Source organism: Tachysurus fulvidraco, chromosome 22 (genome assembly GCF_022655615.1).
Source record: "Tachysurus fulvidraco isolate hzauxx_2018 chromosome 22, HZAU_PFXX_2.0, whole genome shotgun sequence".
Classification (NCBI taxonomy): Eukaryota; Metazoa; Chordata; class Actinopteri; order Siluriformes; family Bagridae; genus Tachysurus; species Tachysurus fulvidraco.
In genome coordinates, this window is record NC_062539.1 from 3,756,055 (window position 1) to 3,775,789 (window position 19,735).

General features: G+C 38.4%; 1 protein-coding gene and 7 non-coding genes across 9 annotated transcripts; 6 read left to right on the forward strand and 2 right to left on the reverse strand.

The window, feature by feature from the left end:
- Positions 1-671: 671 nt before the first annotated feature.
- On the reverse strand, positions 672-13,015 carry ghrhra (growth hormone releasing hormone receptor a). Of its 2 annotated transcripts, none has more exons than XM_047806061.1 (13): positions 12,808-13,015; positions 12,022-12,130; positions 8,737-8,844; positions 7,459-7,559; positions 7,224-7,321; positions 7,005-7,137; positions 6,331-6,484; positions 6,077-6,137; positions 5,924-5,993; positions 5,698-5,789; positions 4,844-4,973; positions 3,663-3,704; positions 672-2,969 (listed from the first exon to the last, which is right to left on the reverse strand). In XM_047806061.1, exons 1-13 carry the CDS (start codon positions 12,865-12,867, stop codon positions 2,808-2,810), a joined length of 1,320 nt encoding a protein of 439 aa, XP_047662017.1. In that variant the 5' UTR covers positions 12,868-13,015; the 3' UTR covers positions 672-2,807. The 2 variants fall into 2 exon arrangements, with proteins under 2 accessions (XP_047662017.1, XP_027021894.1); XM_027166093.2 differs by having other exon boundaries at positions 12,022-12,148.
- trnal-uaa lies at positions 9,583-9,665 on the reverse strand. The gene has a single exon. It is a non-coding gene; the product is annotated as a tRNA-Leu (tRNA).
- A 2,050-nt stretch (positions 13,016-15,065) lies between the features above and the next one.
- Positions 15,066-15,148, forward strand: trnal-uaa. Its single transcript has one exon. It is a non-coding gene; the product is annotated as a tRNA-Leu (tRNA).
- A 632-nt stretch (positions 15,149-15,780) lies between these two features.
- On the forward strand, positions 15,781-15,863 carry trnal-uaa. Its single transcript has one exon. It is a non-coding gene; the product is annotated as a tRNA-Leu (tRNA).
- An 83-nt stretch (positions 15,864-15,946) lies between these two features.
- Positions 15,947-16,029, forward strand: trnal-uaa. The gene has a single exon. It is a non-coding gene; the product is annotated as a tRNA-Leu (tRNA).
- A 355-nt stretch (positions 16,030-16,384) lies between these two features.
- On the forward strand, positions 16,385-16,467 carry trnal-uaa. The gene has a single exon. It is a non-coding gene; the product is annotated as a tRNA-Leu (tRNA).
- A 1,068-nt stretch (positions 16,468-17,535) lies between these two features.
- On the forward strand, positions 17,536-17,618 carry trnal-uaa. The gene has a single exon. It is a non-coding gene; the product is annotated as a tRNA-Leu (tRNA).
- Positions 17,619-18,384: 766 nt separating this feature from the next.
- On the forward strand, positions 18,385-18,467 carry trnal-uaa. Its single transcript has one exon. It is a non-coding gene; the product is annotated as a tRNA-Leu (tRNA).
- Positions 18,468-19,735: the final 1,268 nt, after the last annotated feature.

Consider the following 19,735-nt stretch of genomic DNA (forward strand, 5'->3'; position numbering starts at 1 on the left):
CAGTGGAACAAAGGATAGTGAAGGAATCGAGCAGGTTGAGTCACCTGGGATAAAAGTCCTGATGATTCACTGGACTGAAGAAAGCAGTGGAACTTCTTTCAGTTCAGATTTACTCATGATGGAAGTCTAAGGGCAGCTGTTGCTCTCGAATGAAACCGCATTTTAATTTATTCCCATTATAAATGGAGCTGAGAGACATTGAAGGTTTATCCACTTTTAGATACTTTATATGTTGGGGAATGTCTGAGAGACACCATCATCATCATCATCATCTCTCTCTCTCTCTCTCTCTCTCTCTCTCTCTCTCTCTCTCTCTCTCTCATTTTATTTCCATTTCTCTTTGTCTCTCTCCCTCTCTCCTTTCAACTCTCTCTCTCTCTCCCTCTCTTTTCAACTCTCTCTCTCTTTTTCATTATCTCTCCCACCCTCCTTGTCTCTCACTCTCTCCCTTTCCCTCTCTCACTCTGTCACCCTCTCTCACTCTTTCCCTTTCCATTTCTCTCTCTCTCTCTCTCTCTCTCTTCTCCATTCTCATTTCTGTATCTCTCCACCCTCTGGCGAGCTCTTTCCATTTCTCTCTCTCCTCCCTTAGAGATATATCAATCATATTTATTCTGGATAGCTAGATAGAGAATCTATCTTATCGCTCTCGGACTATCTAATTGCTCTTCTATCTTCTCTTCTCTCGCTTCTCTCTCTCTCTCTCTCTCTCTCTCTCTCTCTCTCTCTCTCTCTCTCTCTCTCTCTCTCTCTCGCCTTTAATCTGATGTGCAGGATTCCAGACCGGCCCTTAGACTTCCATGACAAGAGATTTTCTAGTAGACATTTTCTGTTGGTTTTATTTTCAGTGCAGAAAAATATCGAAGCATCGATTGTCCTTCATGTTATAAACAGTATATAATGTACAGAAAATGTCTTTTTGTTTGAAACTTTTCCTTTCTGAATAACTGAGACACTTGTGTTCTTAGTTAGTAGTCCCCCATTTTATCAATACAGATTATTTATTCAGGTTTTTTTTTAATAAATACCATCCGACGCAGATGTTTTGAATGTCCACAACAGAAATGTATGTATTCCGGAAAGAAAGCAAGAAACACTAAAAAAAAGAATGAAAGAATGATTTGCACCTGCATGTAAAATAGGAAGGAGGAAAAAAGGCAGGAAAAAAAGCTGCTGCTTTCTGTGTTCTTGACACCAGCTGTCTTTCTGAGTGAGCGCGCTCAGAAGGTAACGACCATGTCTCGAAGCTGTTAGAAACCAATACCAGCTCTGTGTGTGTGTGTGTGTGTGTGTGTGTGTGTGTGTGTGTGTGTTCTGTCATTACTGCACTCATCATGAAGAAAGCTTTTAACGCCACACCCGGCCCTCGTCGTACCGCGGCCCTCGACGTTCTTTCAAACCTTGAATGTACTGAACAGAATCGTATCGTACTTTCAGAAAGACTTCTTGTGTATCTTAGCCTCCTCGTTTTCTCTGTTATTCCCCCTTTTTTTTTCATGATGTGTAGTAAAGCTTCTTGGTAAACAGCTGCGCCTTTTTTCTACATGTCAAACTTTCACTGTAGATGAACTTGTGATCAATTTCTCATGTTTGTGCCAAATTTTGTATGTGTATGGATTTTTATTGTCCGCTTTGCAGTGAGACGGGAGAGGAGATGCGGTCAGAGACGGCCTTGTTGTTAATAGTCAGAAATGAACTCGCCGTTCAAAAAACAGGGACGCTGAGTTGTACAAGATTCTGTGAGGATTTCTATTTATTTCTTTGTAAAAGTGCCAAAATATTCAATAAATAGATGAAAGAATGATGGAATTAGCTTTGGGATTTGGTACGTGATTCCACACACACACGCACACGTACACACACACACACACACACACACACACACACACACACACACACACACACACACACACAGTTAAACTTACTGAACCCTAAAGTGTTTTATTTCTCTTCTACCACAGAAGGTCATTTTTTCCCTTTTATACATGTATTTTTTCCATTTTATCCATTTATAGATTTCAGCTACAAAACTCACTTTAGAGAAGTGAAACCACACGTTTTTTTTCTCTAGACCAAAAGCTTAAACTCCACCATCTCGACTAATTTCGATATATTACCGAGTAACGATGGAGTAATCAGTAGCTAAACATAAAAAACGGTTAAAGGACATCTTCACAGCAACATCTTTTAAATTGTAATTATTTACCATGTTTTTTTATTTTATTTATATCTATAATATTTCCACATACAACATGTATGACATGACGTATATATTTAATGAGACACATGAAGCTGTGCATTGGGGTTTGTTTCAGTCGTATTTTGTAAGGAAAACGTCGAAAGTTGCCAAATTGAAGATTAATCTCCAAGAACAACAACTGGAATCTGTACTTCACAGTATAAAAAAAAAAGAAGAAGAAGAAGAAGAAGAAGAAGAAGAAGAAGAAGAAGATGGGAACTTGGAGCATTTATCTTATGCCGAACCAAATAATGGTACTGTTCCCTGAGCCTTTTAATCCTCAGGATCCTAAGCTCAAAATGTTTATCACAGCTTATTATGCCTAAAGGAGCATTAGAAGCAGTTCCTTCACATATTTCCCCAATTTTTTAAGCAGGACAATCTTTTTTTTCATTACCCTTCTCTAACTCGCAACCTTCCAGTTGTCTTCTAGATGTTCGGACGGTTCGCATGATTCACATGATCTGTCCTGATCCGTACCGCTTCCCGAGATCCATGTTGTATCTGGTGTCCCTCTGAAGATGTAACGTTATCCCCATTTACGCATCCAATTTTCGACGTCTGACCTTTACAAGGACGTGACTTTCATGGAAGTGGAATGCGACTGCGACGGCGGTTCAGCCCTGTCCATGACGCTAATCTGAGTGACGGTGATGCGGCGCTTTTTACCAGGGCTGAGCTGATTCTGGGTCTGCCATTTCCACAAGCTCCTCTTCAGCTCAGCCTGCACCTGAGAAGACAAACAGAAATGTGCAGAAATAAACACAGCAGCTGAATGTTCTGAATGAGAGACACGCCATGTTCATGGTCTATAGAGAAAGTGAAACAGACCAAAAACAAGCTACTTCCTGTTATCGCTTACGTTACAGCAGCTAAACAGTCATCATCATCTCACCAAATGAGTTTGTTGTTACTCTCTTTTAAAGTGAATAAAGTATAGACACAAACCGTACACTCCTCCTTCACATATCAGAAAGCAAAACTGGAGAATCCTTCCAAAAATGTTAGCGTCTCCTCAAAGAATATTAGCGATATATATTAATGAGTAGCTAATCAGTATCTTGGTGCAATTAATAGTAAAGGGCACATCATCACAGCAACAACTTTTAAACTGTGATTCACCATATTTATTTATTTATTTGTTTGTTTGTTTGTTTGCTTGTTTGTTTGTTTATACGTGTAAAATTGAATGCGCAGTATGCTTGGTCCACATACAACTTCATATGATCTAAACACATGACCTGAAATGATAATGTTATTTGTTAAAGGAAAATTCAAAAGTAAAAATCACATACAGTCATAATCTAATGTCGAAATATGTTGTAGTATATCGTCGATTAGTAGATTTCCATGTTATAATCACTGTCTAGTGTCAGAATGACCAGGAGATGGACACATACAGTACCACCAGAGAAATGCATACCTCTCCATTGAGGAAGCAGTAGAGCAAAGCAACCACAAAACCCTGCAAACAGGTTAGAACAATGTCAGAACATCAGCGAGATCTTTATATTAGTATCAAAAGTATTGCAGAACATTTCACATGTTTAAACATTAAAGGTTCGAGTACACGGTTTATATACAGTATACAACTGAAATACAGTGAAACTAAAACCCGGCCAATCCTCCTAGACTGTTGGATTAAATAGATCAGATATAAAAAAAAATGTTAAATATTAAGACTAAATAGATTGATAAGTCCTCCCTCTCTTTCTGAATGGATTGGAGATACAAATTTGTCAAATTGGAAATTGTCTTAATGCATTTGGCAAAATTTGGGGCCCTTTAATCCAGCTGGTGATGAGTATAAATTTCTCTAACTAACATGACTCTCATGGTTTAACAGGGTGCTAATATTATCAGCAGTGATGATGGTCTGGCTGTTTATCTGTCTGTTACTGACACTTGAATACAAGCTGACAGGAATTTATTTTTAGTTCTTTTTCTTTTTTTTCCTTTCCTCTTCTACTTATTTCTTCTTATTTGATATTATATAAAACTGTTTTAATAAAAATAAATGATATAAGTATAAAAGAAATTCTAAAATAAATTATGGTAAGGATTTATATACTGTATATTAACAAGTGTAATATAATGTGTAAAATTTTTTGAGTGAATGCGTCTTGATGAGATTTGTGAGATATTCATATTTGTATGATATCTTTTGAAGGTATTAAGGTCATATAGGGATAAATGTTAGAGATAAATAATAACTATAAAAAAGTAAAAATAGCTTCTGTACTTCTGTAAAGCTGTCACTTGTTAAAAGATCTGTGCAAATAAATTGAATTAAATTAAATTGAAAAAATATTGTTTGAAAAAAAAACTAGCACCAAAGAATAATGCATATTAATAATTTTAAAAAAGAATACATGTTTATATAAAATAATTATTATTTTTTAATTTTTTATTATTAATTATTTATTATTTTGTAAATGTTACTGGTGAACTCGTGGGTCTCAATTTGTGTAAAAAAAAAAAAAAAGCTATAAATTAGCTTAAAATACAGTCAGAATTTTAAAGATTAGTTTTAAACACACACACACACACACACACACACACACACACACACACACACACACACACACACACACACACACACACCTGGAAGGAGCCAAGACCAAGCTCGATGTAGAGTCTCACTGTTTCTCCTGTGTTTTCTGGCAAGAAGGCGAACACAGTGTAGTGCATCCCAAACAGAGGGATCAAGAACAAAGTAGATTTAGCCAACCTCCTGCCAAAACATCCGTTCATTTTATTTAGCTTTAGTGGACTGATTGTCATGGCCAACAAAACATAAAAGATTGTTCTTAGGATAACATTATTTAACATTTTTAACATGGGATGGCTATCTAGCTAGCATATTTCAACAGGTTTCTGCATTCAAAAAATAGCTATAAATTTCTCTCAGAAACTTCTAGATCGTGTAGCTAGTTAACTAGCTTCAGCAGTGAAGATTATGTTTATTCAAAAATATACCTAACTGTTTCTCAAAATGTCCTGTGTGGTTAGCTCATGTAACTAGTTAACTAGCTTTAGCAAAGAAGATTATAAACATTAAAAAATATAGCTTCAAATTTCTCTCATAAACTTTTTTCTAGATTTGGATTTAGTCCTAAACTTTGTTGAATTGCTTTAAGTCCTCTCAGGTTATCTGTTGTTTGCTAGGAAAGATAAAAGGATAAGAATTCTCCCAGAAAATCCTGTCAGGTTAGCTCAGATTATTAGCCAGATAACTAGTGCTAGTAGTAAAGATTAGGAACATGTTATGAATATGCCATAAAAATGCTTTCAGAAATCTTGACAAGTTCGCTCATGTTAGCAAACTGGCTAACAAAATCAGTGAAAGTAGCTACATGAGCATACGGACGCTAACAATTTGCTTAGTCCTTCTGCCAACTCGCTGCCCTGCTGTCTGTGGACTGTGATCTAAAGGCAGACTATATTATAAGACGCACATGAAATGACCGGTGTCATTGCCTCCTACTCCGGGAAACTTGAGCTTATCCACGAGGATCCGGATCACATTCAGGAAGATGATTATGTTGGCCTGAGAGGTACAAAGTGTAAAGTATAAATATCAATGTATTCCATGTAGTATAAGCTTCTTCAGGGCTTTACCGATAAATCAAATACAGACACTAACTTGCTGATATAAATATAATGTGTTACGACATTACTCACAAACAACGATGCTGTTATTGGACCTTTGATTATCCACCAGACGCCGACGTTATCCGTGTCATCCCAGCATCTGTAAATGAGAACGAAAACCCAGCTTGATGAAAAGCATGTAAACGTGCTTAGGCACTGAATAAATGATTGAGGTTGACGTACCCACTGTTGTCTTGGAAACTTCGTGCCAAAACCCAAACAATAAGGACAACCGATGGCACACCTACGAATACAAGTAAGTTTAACTGTGTAATACTCTAGTAAAGAAATCTTTTCGAAATAAAAAAAAAAAAAACTTGGAAAAGTGAAACAGTCCTGATAAGAGAGCTATGTACTGTGTAGGTTTTTATCAGGAAGCGTGAAAAGAAAAATGACTTTCCTCTGAGCTCAGAACAATTTTTTATTAAGGCACTGACCCCATCCAGTCAGAATGTACCACCAGAAGTACTTCCTCTGTGAGATGAAGGTGAGAGCCAGCAGAGTCTGCAGGTACATGCCCTCCACCAGCAACCAGAAGTAATTAGCCAGGATACTGAACTGGAAGAAAGCTACAACAGATTTGCAGGCTACCTAAAAAAGAGTGTGTGGAAAAAAATAATAAAGAACAAAGTTATCGAGATGCATTAACACTAAAGATAAGACACTACTGGCAGAAATGTTTTTCTTTTAGTAGGTCCAAAAATGTTTATTTCATGGTTTTTGTCCACTCATGACCACCAGTGCATCTTTGTTGGTATCACATGACATCAGATATCCCCGAATATCTTAATTAAACCTTTATTTTTGTCACATAAACATCGCAGCATTATTCTTTCTTTGCATATCCCAGCTTTGGAATTAATATCAGAGCACAGGTTGAGCCATATTACATCAACTCTGAGTTGGGGGCCTTGCTCAGGGGCCCAGCAGTGGCTTGAACCCCTACCTACCAACCAACAAACCAGCAGTAACCACTTGAGCTACCACTGCACCCCTTTAATGCCTTGCCAGAAGAGAGGAACTGGATGTTCAACAAGCACATCGGTCAGGTGTCCACAAACCTTTAGCAATATATTGCTTATTCGTTTATATCTCAAGCTATGTTCCTTACTGTGGACATGAAGCAGTGATCCAGAGACTCGTCTGAGAAAAGAACTGCATCTTTGATGAAAACTGCGCTGGCTCGGAGAATAAATGAGGAAAAGAGATTGATGTGTATGTAGTTTCTGGTACAGTGGAACTTCCTGTCGTGAAACAGCAAAGTCATTTATAGTATCATTTGTACAAACTTTGAGAACTGTACCAGACTGCATGACAAAGAGCACTGTACCTGAAGAAAGTGAGGACTAAAATAGCTGTTATGAGCGATATCAGGGATGTGGCGTACCCTGCTGTGTACACCTGCTTAAAAGTTGAGAAGTAGGTTGTCTAAAAAAAAAAAAGACAAATTAAGGTCAAAGATTTAGTTCACACTTATGTATCCTCTACCTATTTACTTGCACTGACATAGATAATGACTTATTGCTATTCTTATAAAAAATAAATAAATAAATAAATAACCGTACCTTAGATTCAGGCTCTGTGTCATTTCCTAACTCACAGGCTTTCTCATAAGGTGGGTACAGGTCACTCCAGCCTTCTGCTGTGCAGTTCCTGTAGATGTAGCCTAGAAAGCTTGACCAATTAACGGATATTCAAACTACACACATTCCCGTCCTTCTACCACCGTGAAAAGGAGAGATCTTTAATGAATGGTGATTATTTATTACAAAAGTGTGCCAAGATCATCATCTTAAAGGGCACTAAATGATCTTAAGTAGTGTGCCAATTGCTAAAAGGATTTTGTTTGCCTACAGAATTCCACTGCAGCAGTATGAACACTATAGCTTGGGCAGATTTAAACACACTGGAAGGCTATCTAGTCTTATTGACCTGTTTATCCCCATAGAGTTATTACTGAACCTGATGGTCAGAAAGAGAAATTGTGAAAAGCGATTGAAGAGGCTCATAACGGCAGGAATTATGCCGCCCCATGGTCACTCTATGAATCGTTGGCTTGGCCAAACAATTTAGTCTTTATAGTTTTATATTAATTAATTTTGCAATTTGCTTTAAAAAGAAATCTGCTTCTGATTCCAGAAACTACAGCAAAAAAAAAAAAAACATAGTAATATTAACATAGTAATACAAAGCTCCATTTTCACTTTTACCTCATGTAGCTTTAAGACTATTACCTCAGAAGTAATCAGATTTCTCTGTGGAGAATTTTTTTTAAACCCTGACCACTGACATTAAAAATCAGTAAGGACGTCTTTTTTGTTCTTCTGTAAAATAAGCACTAAAGCACAATTTGTACTATGGCAATTTGTAGACCATGAATTTTAGGCCTGCAAAATTTCCATGACCTCAATAACAGACTGCAAGAAAGCTTAGGACTGAGGCACTTAGAGCTACATATTTGAGCTATTTTAGCTCCAAGCTTTTAGATTTAGGTTGCAAAATGTTTGCTTTACTCACAGATTACAACCAGTTAGTGTTTTACCTGTTACTCAGTTAGGAAAACCAATGAAGTTTAAAGAAGTCTTCAGATATCATAGACAAGGATAGAATAAAGGGTAGATGTAGGAAGAATAAATGCATTTGTGACCCACTTTATAACTCCTCCAATGTTCCAAGGGGCCGTGCTGAAGGCATGCCAAGTTAAAGTAGGTTTTAGTGTCATTACAGGAAAAGATGCCCAAAATATCCACATTTGAATTACAGAAATGGGTTTCTCAAAGCAGTGCACTTTGTTAGCATCACCTTGATGCAAAGAAAACTACTGCAATTCTTCATTCGCTGACCTGGCTTACTGGAAAAGTGCAGAAATACTTCCGAACAGGACACGTTAACCACCTGGCCGACGTCGGCTCTGATCCAGCAGCGGATCTCGTCCCATTCAGTCTTGCATCCTAAAACAGACGGAAGCGAACAGCAGCAGTCAACATATGATAAGGCGCAATCAATCTTGCCTGCTAAATCATGCATGCAAAGAGCATCTTCTATCCGTCCTTGTCCAACTTTGTGAGTTTCTTTTGCTTTTCATCCTTTTGTATAAGCTTCATGCTCTTGATGTGGTAATCCCAAGAAAAGGCATTCAGTCAAAGAGAAGACGTATCAAAGTGTCAAAGGGCCACCCAAGGAGACACTGATAACATTTCTATAACATTTAAATCAACACATTTGCAGATTGTGTGGAAGCTTAAATAAATGATTATAACTTTACTGCTTTTCAGCCTCCGCCTTGTGTGTGTGGAGTTTGCATGTTCTCCCCGTGCCTCGGGGGTTTCCTCCCTCGGTCCAAAGACATGCATGGTAGGTTGATTAGCATCTCTGGAAAATTGTCCATAGTGTGTGATTGCGTGAGTGAATGAGAGTGTGTGTGTGTGTGCCCTGCGATGGGTTGGCACTCCGTCCAGGGTGACCTGAAAATAGTTCGGATAAGCGGTAGAAAAGGAACGAATGAATGCTTTTCAGCTGGAGAATATACCGATTATTTGTCACTTGAATAATGGCATCCATGTTGGATTCTCAGCTACCTGGATGATCTTCAGATGTTCCAGTCTTCCAATTAGTTTCAAGTTAATATACAATGCTGCCATTTATTCAGTCAAACTGTTTTACTGAAAGAGCAACTAAAGCTCAGGTGCTACCAGGAGTGGGGCTTGAACCCACTAGGACATTTGTCCATTGGATCTTAAGTCCAACACCTTAACCATTCGGCCATCCCAGCCGACCGACCGACAGACCGACCGACCGACAGACCGACAGACAGACAGACCGACAGACAGACAGACCGACAGACAGACAGACACCTTATTAAATGTAATACGCGTTCTCCTCCCATTCTAACAAAAGATCCCATAGCTGTTGTTTACCTGCTTAACTCAATTAACCTTTTCCATTCGGGTATATTAGCACAGGGCATTCAGATACACTTGTCCTGTCTCTCGCTCTGTGTTCTTCCACAAACTCTTCTATTTATAGCACCTGAATTCAGAGAGCAGGTCGAGTAATAGAGATGAAATCAACAGACTTCACAACCCTTTTCACTTCTCCATTGCCTGTGGAAATCACTGTGAAGATTAAATTTGATGGCTAAAAGCTTTTCTGTGAGAGAATTTCCCTCCGCCTGCTCTCACGCTGCCCATCATTTTTACTTTGTTTCATTCTATTCGTTTTAGACAAGAATCAAACAGAGGCAGCTCCGTGTCCACTTACATTATTGTAACGCAAAATTAAACCCATCTATAATCCAATCTCACTCCTGTCTATAAAGCTGTGGAAATAAAATGTACAGCATCCTGAGCAGGTTTTTCATGCTAATACATTATGTAAACCTGACGCAGGTCTGAAAATGACCTGAACCTAGTTAACATTTCTTTCCTCATGTATCCTGAGCAGCAGCATCCTGCCAGGGTTAATTAGCATATCAAGGTTAAGGCTCATCCTAAGGAGAAATATCTATTTCCGATGAAGTGCGCTGAGGTTAAGGTCTTATTGGATGATCCTTATTTCAGTGGTGCATACAGAGCATCTTACCTTTAGAAAGTAGAACGTCATAGAAAGTAGATGAAAATTTATTAGAATTAAATAGAATTTAATATATTTAGTGTCATTGTACAGCCACACAATGAAATGAAAGCTCTCTGATGTAAAAGCAGACATATTCAGACACACACACACACACATACAAATGTAAACAGAAACAGTTAGGATAAAATGCAACTGTAAACAGATGTAAATGTCGACGTATGCCGATAAGAAGTAAGCGGATATAAATGTAAACAGATGGTACAAAGTGCAAATGTAAACAGATATACAATAAACAATTATGTAAGGGCTGTGCAGAAAAGAACTTAAAGACAACAAATGGCAATAAAATGAGCTTCTTGACATGATGACAGTGTTGGAAATAAAAGGCACGACATTTGTTTGTCTTCTAGCAAGCTGTGAGACATAACGGCTAACATGATTTTAGGCTACAGCTTATTTAAAGTAGGTTAATGTAGACTGAAGACATATCTCTTTAGTCAGGCGTACACATAATACTTACCATAATCTTGTGCTCTAGTGCATCTGACCAACTGGACATTATCATCTAGTGCTTGCTAATATTATTACCAGCAGATACGCTAATTATTATCCACTGCTTCTCTTTTCTACCCATCCCAAGGCATCCAGAGATTGTGCAAGCTCCAGTTGTGTTCAGTTACATTAAGATTTTGGGCATTAATTGACATGAGGCCAACCCTGTGAGGATCCTGAAGCATCTAAAGATGTACCCACCTTGGACTCTGCTTCATGAGGATTTCAAACATTCTAGGAGGAGATGCCAACTCCATATGGTCTTTGAGGACAACAAACTCCTAATCAATACACAACTGCCGGACTGTATATTTAAAATCACACCCTCCGGTGTCACCCAAGTCTGAGTCTGGTCCCTCTCAAGGTTTCTTCCTCTTCCATCTAAGCGAGTTTTTCCTGTCCTCAGGCATTTTAGGCTTGTTCATTGGGGATCATTACAATCACATGTAATTAATAAATAAAATCTAATATTAATCTTGAACTTTTGTATTATATTAATCTTTGTATAATATGTTTTTTTTTTGATTATGTTACTTATTTTCTGTAAAGCTGCTTTGAGACAATGTCCATCGTTAAAAGCGCTATAAAAATACATTTGAATTGAATTGAATGACTTCAGTAGCATTAGCTTATGGTAGCTAATAACAAACTATAAAAATATTGTTGAAATCGACTTTGTTTTGAGGCCAGAGAATATTTCAGGTGGGCGAAATGATGGAATTTGTATCTCCGTAATATTTTTATATGATATGCATCATGAGGTAAAAGTTTGCTTACTGAGATACATGAAATGAGTACCATTGAATTTTAAAAACTCTTGAAGTCTGTGATCTTAATTCTAATTAATTATTATACACACAGACCAGAAAGTTCCTGGAAAATCTCAGAAATGCATTGTTATTGAAGATACGGTCATATTTCTCAGCACTACGTAAACCACTGGCATTACTTGTAGACGGAAAAGCCTGATGAGAAGGTAGATAAGATGGTGGTATAGATACCCTGTGGTTCTGTCTGGTTCTTGCTCTCTTTCTTCTTGGTCTGATTGCAGAGTTCCTGAGCCTTCATGTGCTGCGAGATGATGGCGCAGTCCGGGTGAATAGCTTCCACCTGCAAACCCAGCACATTCTGAAAGATCAGATTGAGTCATAATGATTAAAGTAAGACTGTAATAATTTCTTTTGGTGAGTTTTAGAAATTATTATTAAGCATGAATTAAATGTAATGCATTAAATAATTTATAACTAACTTAAAAGAATTCAACAAATTGAACGGCTAGCAGTTAAATTAGGTTTTTTTTGTGGCTTAAATGAGAAAATCTGTCTGAAGGACTTGCAAGAACTGTAGTAATTGTATTTAATTATTTTATTATGTTTATTAAAAGTAAGACATACAGTATATGCTAGTTTATTTAACTATTTACATGTTACCTTTATTTATTCAGATTATATATTTAATATTTTATAAGTATTTATCCTTACATACTTCTACAGTCAAGTTAATTTATTGTTCATTAATAAATAATAAAATACATTTAAATAGAATATTAATTCAAATTTAGTTTTTCTTCTTTATATTATTGTTGTTGTTGTTGTTGTTGTTAATTTAATACAAATAAATACACATAGCGTATTGAGCCATTTTTAATTTGAATTTTAGTTTTTAATTAACTTGCTGACTGTCAGTTGACTTTTTTGTCTCTATAATACAACCTACTTTAATCTAGAAACAAAAAAAATTACAAAACAAATGAACCAATAAACAGTTGGAAAACAGGAAAAACTCACAGTTCTCCAAAAAGAGCCAAGTATCCATAGATATAACGCATCCATGTGCAAACTAGCCATAACAGTCCCCTGATATTCGAGTAATGTTAATATAAATACACAAAATAATCCACCAGAATCCGATCAAAACACAGAAGAGCGCATCCTGTAGGAGAGACTGTAGTCGAGGATAGGAAAGAGACATGCACACATGCGCAAACACCCGCGCGCACTCGCACACACACACACACACACACACACACACACACACACACACACACACACACACACACACACACACACACACACACACACACACACACACACACATACACACAGACTCTCTCTCTCTCTCTCTCTCTCTCTCTCTCTCTCTCTCTCTGTCACACAAACACACACACATACACACACACTCTCTCTCTCTCTCTTTCTCCCTCTCTGTCTTTCTCTTTCTTTTACACACACACACAAACACACACACAGACTCTCTCTCTCGCTCTCTCTCTAATTTTCTGTCACATCACACAAACACACACACATGCACACACAAACACACATCTCTCTCTCTCCCTCTCTATCTTTCTCTCTCTTTCTTTCTTTCACACTCTCTCTCTCTCTCTCTGTCTCTCTCTCTCTGTCTCTCTATCTGTCTGTCTCTCTCTCCCTCCCTCTATCACTCCCTCTCTATCTCTCACTCTCTCTGTGTCTCTCTCTCTCTCTCTCTCTCTCTCTCTCTCTATCTGTCTCTCTCTCTCTCGCTCTCTCTCTAACTTTCTGTCACATCACACAAACACACACACATGCACACACAAACACACATCTCTCTCTCTCTCCCTCTCTATCTTTCTCTCTCTTTCTTTCTTTCACACTCTCTCTCTCTCTCTCTCTCTCTCACACACACACACACACACACACACACACTTTCTGTCACACAAACACACACATGCACACAAAAACACACACACATCTCTCTCTCTCTCTCTCTCTCTCTCTCTCTGTCTCCCTCTCTATCTTTATCTCTCTTTCTTTCACACACACACACACACACACACACACACACACACACACACACACACAGACTCTCTTTCTCGCTTTCTGTCACACAAACACACACACATGCACACACAAACACACACATCTCTCTCTCTCTCCCTCTCACCCTCTCCCTCTTTCTCTCTCTTTCTGTCTTTCACACACACACACACACACACACACACACACACACACACACACACACACACACACACACACACACACAGGCTCCTCTGTCCCAAATCACACATTGCCCTAATAAAGTCAGAATATTACACCACATTAAATGAATATGTGAATAGATGAAATTTCAGCAGTGAATTCAATTGCCATAATACACAAGCACTGGGGTGCCTTTTCCAAACTGGACTGTACGTAGATGTGGGAGATCTAGTTTGAATATTCTTGTTTGCATGTGGTTCTCACTTGATCATCTTTGGTAAGGGGGTGGCTTAGTGGCTATCAGGGTCACCTTGCACTTCTGGGGTTGTGGGGATCAGTTTGATGCCTATCAATTAATGTCTGTAAATTTCAGGGCACTGTTCACAATCTCGTTCACACGTACAGCCAGGGAAACAATCTACTTTACCAGCATGTTTTGGCAGTTGGGAGGAAACCCAGACAACCCAGAGAAAACTCATTTTATTTGTGACCTATAATTTATGAACCTAAATTATGAAATTGTTGAGAGTGCTAACAAATCAGACTCTGGCCCGAGACCCAGAATTAAGCTGTCACCGGACCAAGAATGATCTTTATTCATGTGCTAGCCTACAGTATGTACTGTAGCAGTAGCTGTTTTTAATTCAACATGGGCATCAGTACATAGGCTGTGCATGACTTGGCCATGCCGTTTCATTCTTGGCACCATCATCTGACTGGTAATTACATCTTATAAGAACAGATGGAAGCTTTGATTGCAGTAATTTTAGGATGACAAGACTGTGGGGTGATTGCAGCATGATGAAGCACACAATTGCCTGGGAAATAGAATAAAAGAGTGAAAAGAATCCAGAGAAATAAAACCTTAGTCTCAAACATACATACATAGACATTACTAATACAAGGCATCTAAGGAATCAAATGCTAATCATTTAGTATTCATTATATGCCACTTTACAATAGTATTAGCATTAATCATGTTACTGTACTTATGTTACAGTTTGTAATATTATTCATATTACAAGATGTGTCTTTCTGTGGGTGAGAGAAGTGGGTTCCTATGAGAAACATTGCATTAGGGGAACACCAGGATGGCCGAGTGGTTAAGGCGTTGGACTTAAGATCCAATGGATGAATGTCCTCGTGGGTTCAATCCCCACTCCTGGTATGAGTTCCAGCTGGATTATCAGTGGATCTGGTGACATTACAATGGAAGCCATCAAGAATTATATTGAAACCTTTCAAACCAGAAACATCCATTCATTGAAGGAAAACCTAAAGGAGTTCTCCTGTAATGCACTAGCCCTGGGTTCACTGTAACAAGGGTTCACTGTAGGAACCATTTCTGCAGAAATGTACCTATGAAGACCACTCCACTGGAAAGACACCAGGATTGCCGAGTTGTTAAGGTGTTTGGACAATTGTCCTTCTGAGGTTGATCCCCACACCTTGTCCAAGCTTCAGCTGGATTGACAGCAGTGTTGTAATGTAACGGAGTACAAATACTTTGTTACCGTACTTAAGTAGAAATTTCTCGTATCTGTACTTTACTTCGCTATTTAAATTTATGTCAATTTTCACTTTTACTCCACTACATTTCCTAGATAAAATGTATACTTTTACTCCGTTATATTTCCACTAAGCGTCTTCGTTACTCGTTACTACAAAATACAATCAGAAGAAATGTGTGTGACTGCAATAAGGGAGGTTTGGCGAATCGCTGCTCCTAGATTGCTCCTAAATGTTTTGCAGAAATGTTTTGCAGAAATGTTTCTTTGAGAAACACTGCACTAGGGGCTCGCCAGGATGGCCGAGTGGTTAAGGCGTTGGACTTAAGATCCAATGGATGAATGTCCATGTGGGTTCAAGCCCCACTCCTGGTATAAACTTTAGTTGGATATTGAAAACCATCAAGGAACTATATAGAAAACTTTCAATCCAGGAACATGCTAAGCAACAGTTAATCACCAGGATGGCTGAGTGGTTAAGGCGTTGGACTTAAGATCCAATGGATGAATGTCCTCGTGGGTTCAAACCCCACTCCTGGTATGAGCTTCATCTGGATTAACAGTGGATCTGGTGACGTCATAGTGAAAGCCATTAAGAATTATATTGAAACCTTTCAAACCAGAAACATCTATTCATTGATGGAAACCCTCAGAGAACTATGGATCTGGTAACATTATAATGGAATTTACTCTTTGTAAAGGCAGGTTGAACTTTTGCAGAAATGATTTTCTGAGAAACACAGCAACAAGAGATCACCAGAATGGCTGAGTGAGTAAGGAGTTGGATGGATGCATGTCTTTAAGCACCCAGAGAACCTAAAAGGGTACTCCTAAAAAACACTAGCTCTTGAGTCACTGTTCCAGGGTTCCTATGAGAAACACTGCACTAGGGGAACACCAGGATGGCCGAGTGGTTAAGGCGTTGGACTTAAGATCCAATGGATGATTGTCCTCGTGGGTTCAATCCCCACTCCTGGTATGAGTTCCAGCTGGCTTATCAGTGGATCTGGTGACATTACGATGGAAGCCATCAAGAATTATATTGAAACCTTTCAAACCAGAAACATCCATTTATTGAAGGAAAACCTAAAGGAGTTCTCCTGTAATGCACTAGCCCTGGGTTCACTAGTAAAGGCAGGAACAATTTCTGCAGAAATGTACCTATGAAGACCACTCCACTGGAAAGACACCAGGATTGCCGAGTTGTTAAGGTGTTTGGACAAATGTCCTTCTGAGGTTGATCCCCACACCTGGTCCAAGCTTTAGCTGGATTGACAGTGTAATTGGTAACTTCATAAATTAAGCTATCAGGAATTATGTAGAAACAGTTCTTACCAGAAACATTTTTCCTTGATGAAAACCCTCATAAAATATAAAGGAGTGTGCCAGTAAAGCATTAGCTCTTGATTCACTGTAACCAGGCAGATACAACTTCTGCAGAAATGTTCCTATGAGAAATTGGTTTCCAGGAGAACACCAAATGATCGAGTGGTTACGGTGTTGGACTTAAGATCCAATGGATGAATGTCCTCGTGGGTTTAAACAACAATCCTGGTATGAACTTTAGCTGGATTGCTAGTGGAACGTGAAACATTAAAATGGAAGCCATCAAGAATTATTTAGAACCCTTTCAAACCAGAAACCCTCAGAGAACCTAAAGGAGTGTTCCTGTAATGCACTAGGTGATATTCAAAGGATGCATGACCTTGTGGTTTTAAACCCAACTCCTGGTAGATGCTAAGCAAAGTGGTAGTACAAAGAAACATCTACTAGTCTATCATTCCTAAGGAATATTTAATATTTCTTGGGGTGTTTAGTGTTCTGTAAATGTTTTGCAGATATGTTTTTCAGAAATGTTTTTTTGAGAAACACAGCAACAGGACATCATCAGAATGGCTGAGCGAGTAAGGAGTTGAATGTAAGATCCAATGGATGCATGTCTTTATGTCTTTAAGCACCTAGAGAACCTAAAAGAGTACTCCTAAAAAACACTAGCTCTTGAGTCACTGTTCCAGGGTTCCTATGAGAAACACTGCACTAGGGGAACACCAGGATGGCCGAGTGGTTAAGGCGTTGGACTTAAGATCCAATGGATGAATGTCCTCGTGGGTTCAAACCCCACTCCTGGTATGAGCTTCAGCTGGATTATCAGTGGATCTGGTGACATCATAATGGAAGCCATTAAGAATTATATTGAAACCAGAAACATCCATTCATTGAAGGAAACCCTCAGAAAACCTAAAGGAGTTCTCCTGTAATGCACTAGCCCTGGGTTCACTGTAACAAGGGTTCACTAGTAAAGGCAGGAACAATTTCTGCAGAAATGTACCTATGAAGACCACTCCACTGGAAAGACACCAGGATTGCCGAGTTGTTAAGGTGTTTGGACAATTGTCCTTCTGAGGTTGATCCCAACACCTGGTCCAAGCTTTAGCTGGATTGACAGGGTAATTGGTAACTTCATAAATTAAGCTATCAGGAATTATATAGAAACCGTTCTTACCAGAAACATTTTTCTTTGATGAAAACCCTCATAAAATATAAAGGAGTGTGCCAGTAAAGCATTAGCTCTTGATCCACTGTAACCAGGCAGATACAACTTCTGCAGAAATGTTCCTATGAGAAATTGTTTTCCAGGAGAACACCAAATGATCGAGTGGTTAAGGTGTTGGACTTAAGATCCAATGGATGAATGTCCTCGTGGGTTTGAACTTTTGCAGAAATAGATTTCTGAGAAACCCAGCAACAGGTAGTCACCAGGATGGCTGAGCGAGTAAGGAGTTGGATGGATGCATGTCTTTAAGCACCTAGAGAACCTAAAAGAGTACTCCTAAAAAACACAAGCTCTTGAGTCACTGTTCCAGGGTTCCTATGAGAAACACTGCACTAGGGGAACACCAGGATGGCCGAGTGGTTAAGGCGTTGGACTTAAGATCCAATGGATGAATGTCCTCGTGGGTTCAAACCCCACTCCTGGTATGAGCTTCAGCTGGATTAGCAGTGGATCTGGTGACATCATAATGGAAGCTGTTAAGAATTATATTAAAACCTTTCAAACCAGAAACATCTATTCATTGATGGAAACCCTCATAGAACTGTAGATCTGGTAACATTATAATGGAATTTACTCTTTGTAAAGGCAGGTTGAACTTTTGCAGAAATTATTTTCTGAGAAACACAGAAAAGGCAGGAACAATTTCTGCAGAAATGTACCTATGAAGACCACTCCACTGGAAAGACACCAGGATTGCCGAGTTGTTAAGGTGTTTGGACAAATGTCCTTCTGAGGTTGATCCCCACACCTGGTCCAAGCTTTAGCTGGATTGACAGTGTAATTGGTAACTTCATAAATTAAGCTATCAGGAATTATATAGAAACCGTTCTTATCAGAAACATTTATTCCTTGACGAAAACCCTCATAGAATTAAAAGGAGTGTGCCAGTAAAGCATTAGGAGAACAGGAGAACACCAAATGATTGAGTGGTTACGGTGTTGGACTTAAGATCCAATGGATGAATGTCCTCGTGGGTTTAAACAACAATCCTGGTATGAACTTTAGCTGGATTGCCAGTGGAACATGAAACATTAAAATGGAAGCCATCAAGAATTATTTAGAACCCTTTCAAACCAGAAACCTCAGAGAACCTAAAGGAGTGCTCCTGAAATGCACTAGGTGAGATTCAAAGGATGCAAGTGGTAGTACCAAGAAACATCTACTAGTCTATCATTCCTAAGAAATATTTAATATTTCGTGGGGTGTTTGGTGTTCTGTGAATGTTTATCCTAGACCATGGCTTTTCAGGTTTTACTTTATTTGATTTCCAGAAAAATCATCTGCACATGACAGAAGGCCCCAGAGGTTTGGCTGGTATATAAGGGTTACCCAAACTGCTTTAATCAAACAGACCTGGGAATTCTGCTTGACTGTAAATGGTAATAAATTAACTCTGGCTGAATTAAAATTAGACACGATGAATTGCAAATATCCATTTGTGGAATTGTTTGAAATTAGAAAATGATGAAGAAAAAACTATTCATTTCCACAACATTTTAGACAGCTTTTCAGGGTGTTATAAGCACACAGGGGTCTTAAAGCACTAGTGAAAATCTTTTCCAATTTGTATTTATTTTTAAGTTAATACAACAATTTGAGTAAAAAGTAGACACTTTGAAAACTTTACATTTATGTATACATGTATATGTATATATATATATATCACACACACACACACACACACACACACACA

Bases quoted from the DNA above. Each gene is read 5' to 3' on its own strand.
- ghrhra (XM_027166093.2), bottom strand. From the start codon at position 12,867: ATGGCTAGTTTGCACATGGATGCGTTATATCTATGGATACTTGGCTCT. The intron at 7,138-7,223 runs GTACAGTGCTCT...GTTTCACGACAG, and splicing joins TTAGTCCTCACTTTCTTCAG to GAAGTTCCACTGTACCAGAA. The intron at 3,705-4,843 runs GTGTGTGTGTGT...ACCTGTTTGCAG, and splicing joins TTGGTCTTGGCTCCTTCCAG to GGTTTTGTGGTTGCTTTGCT.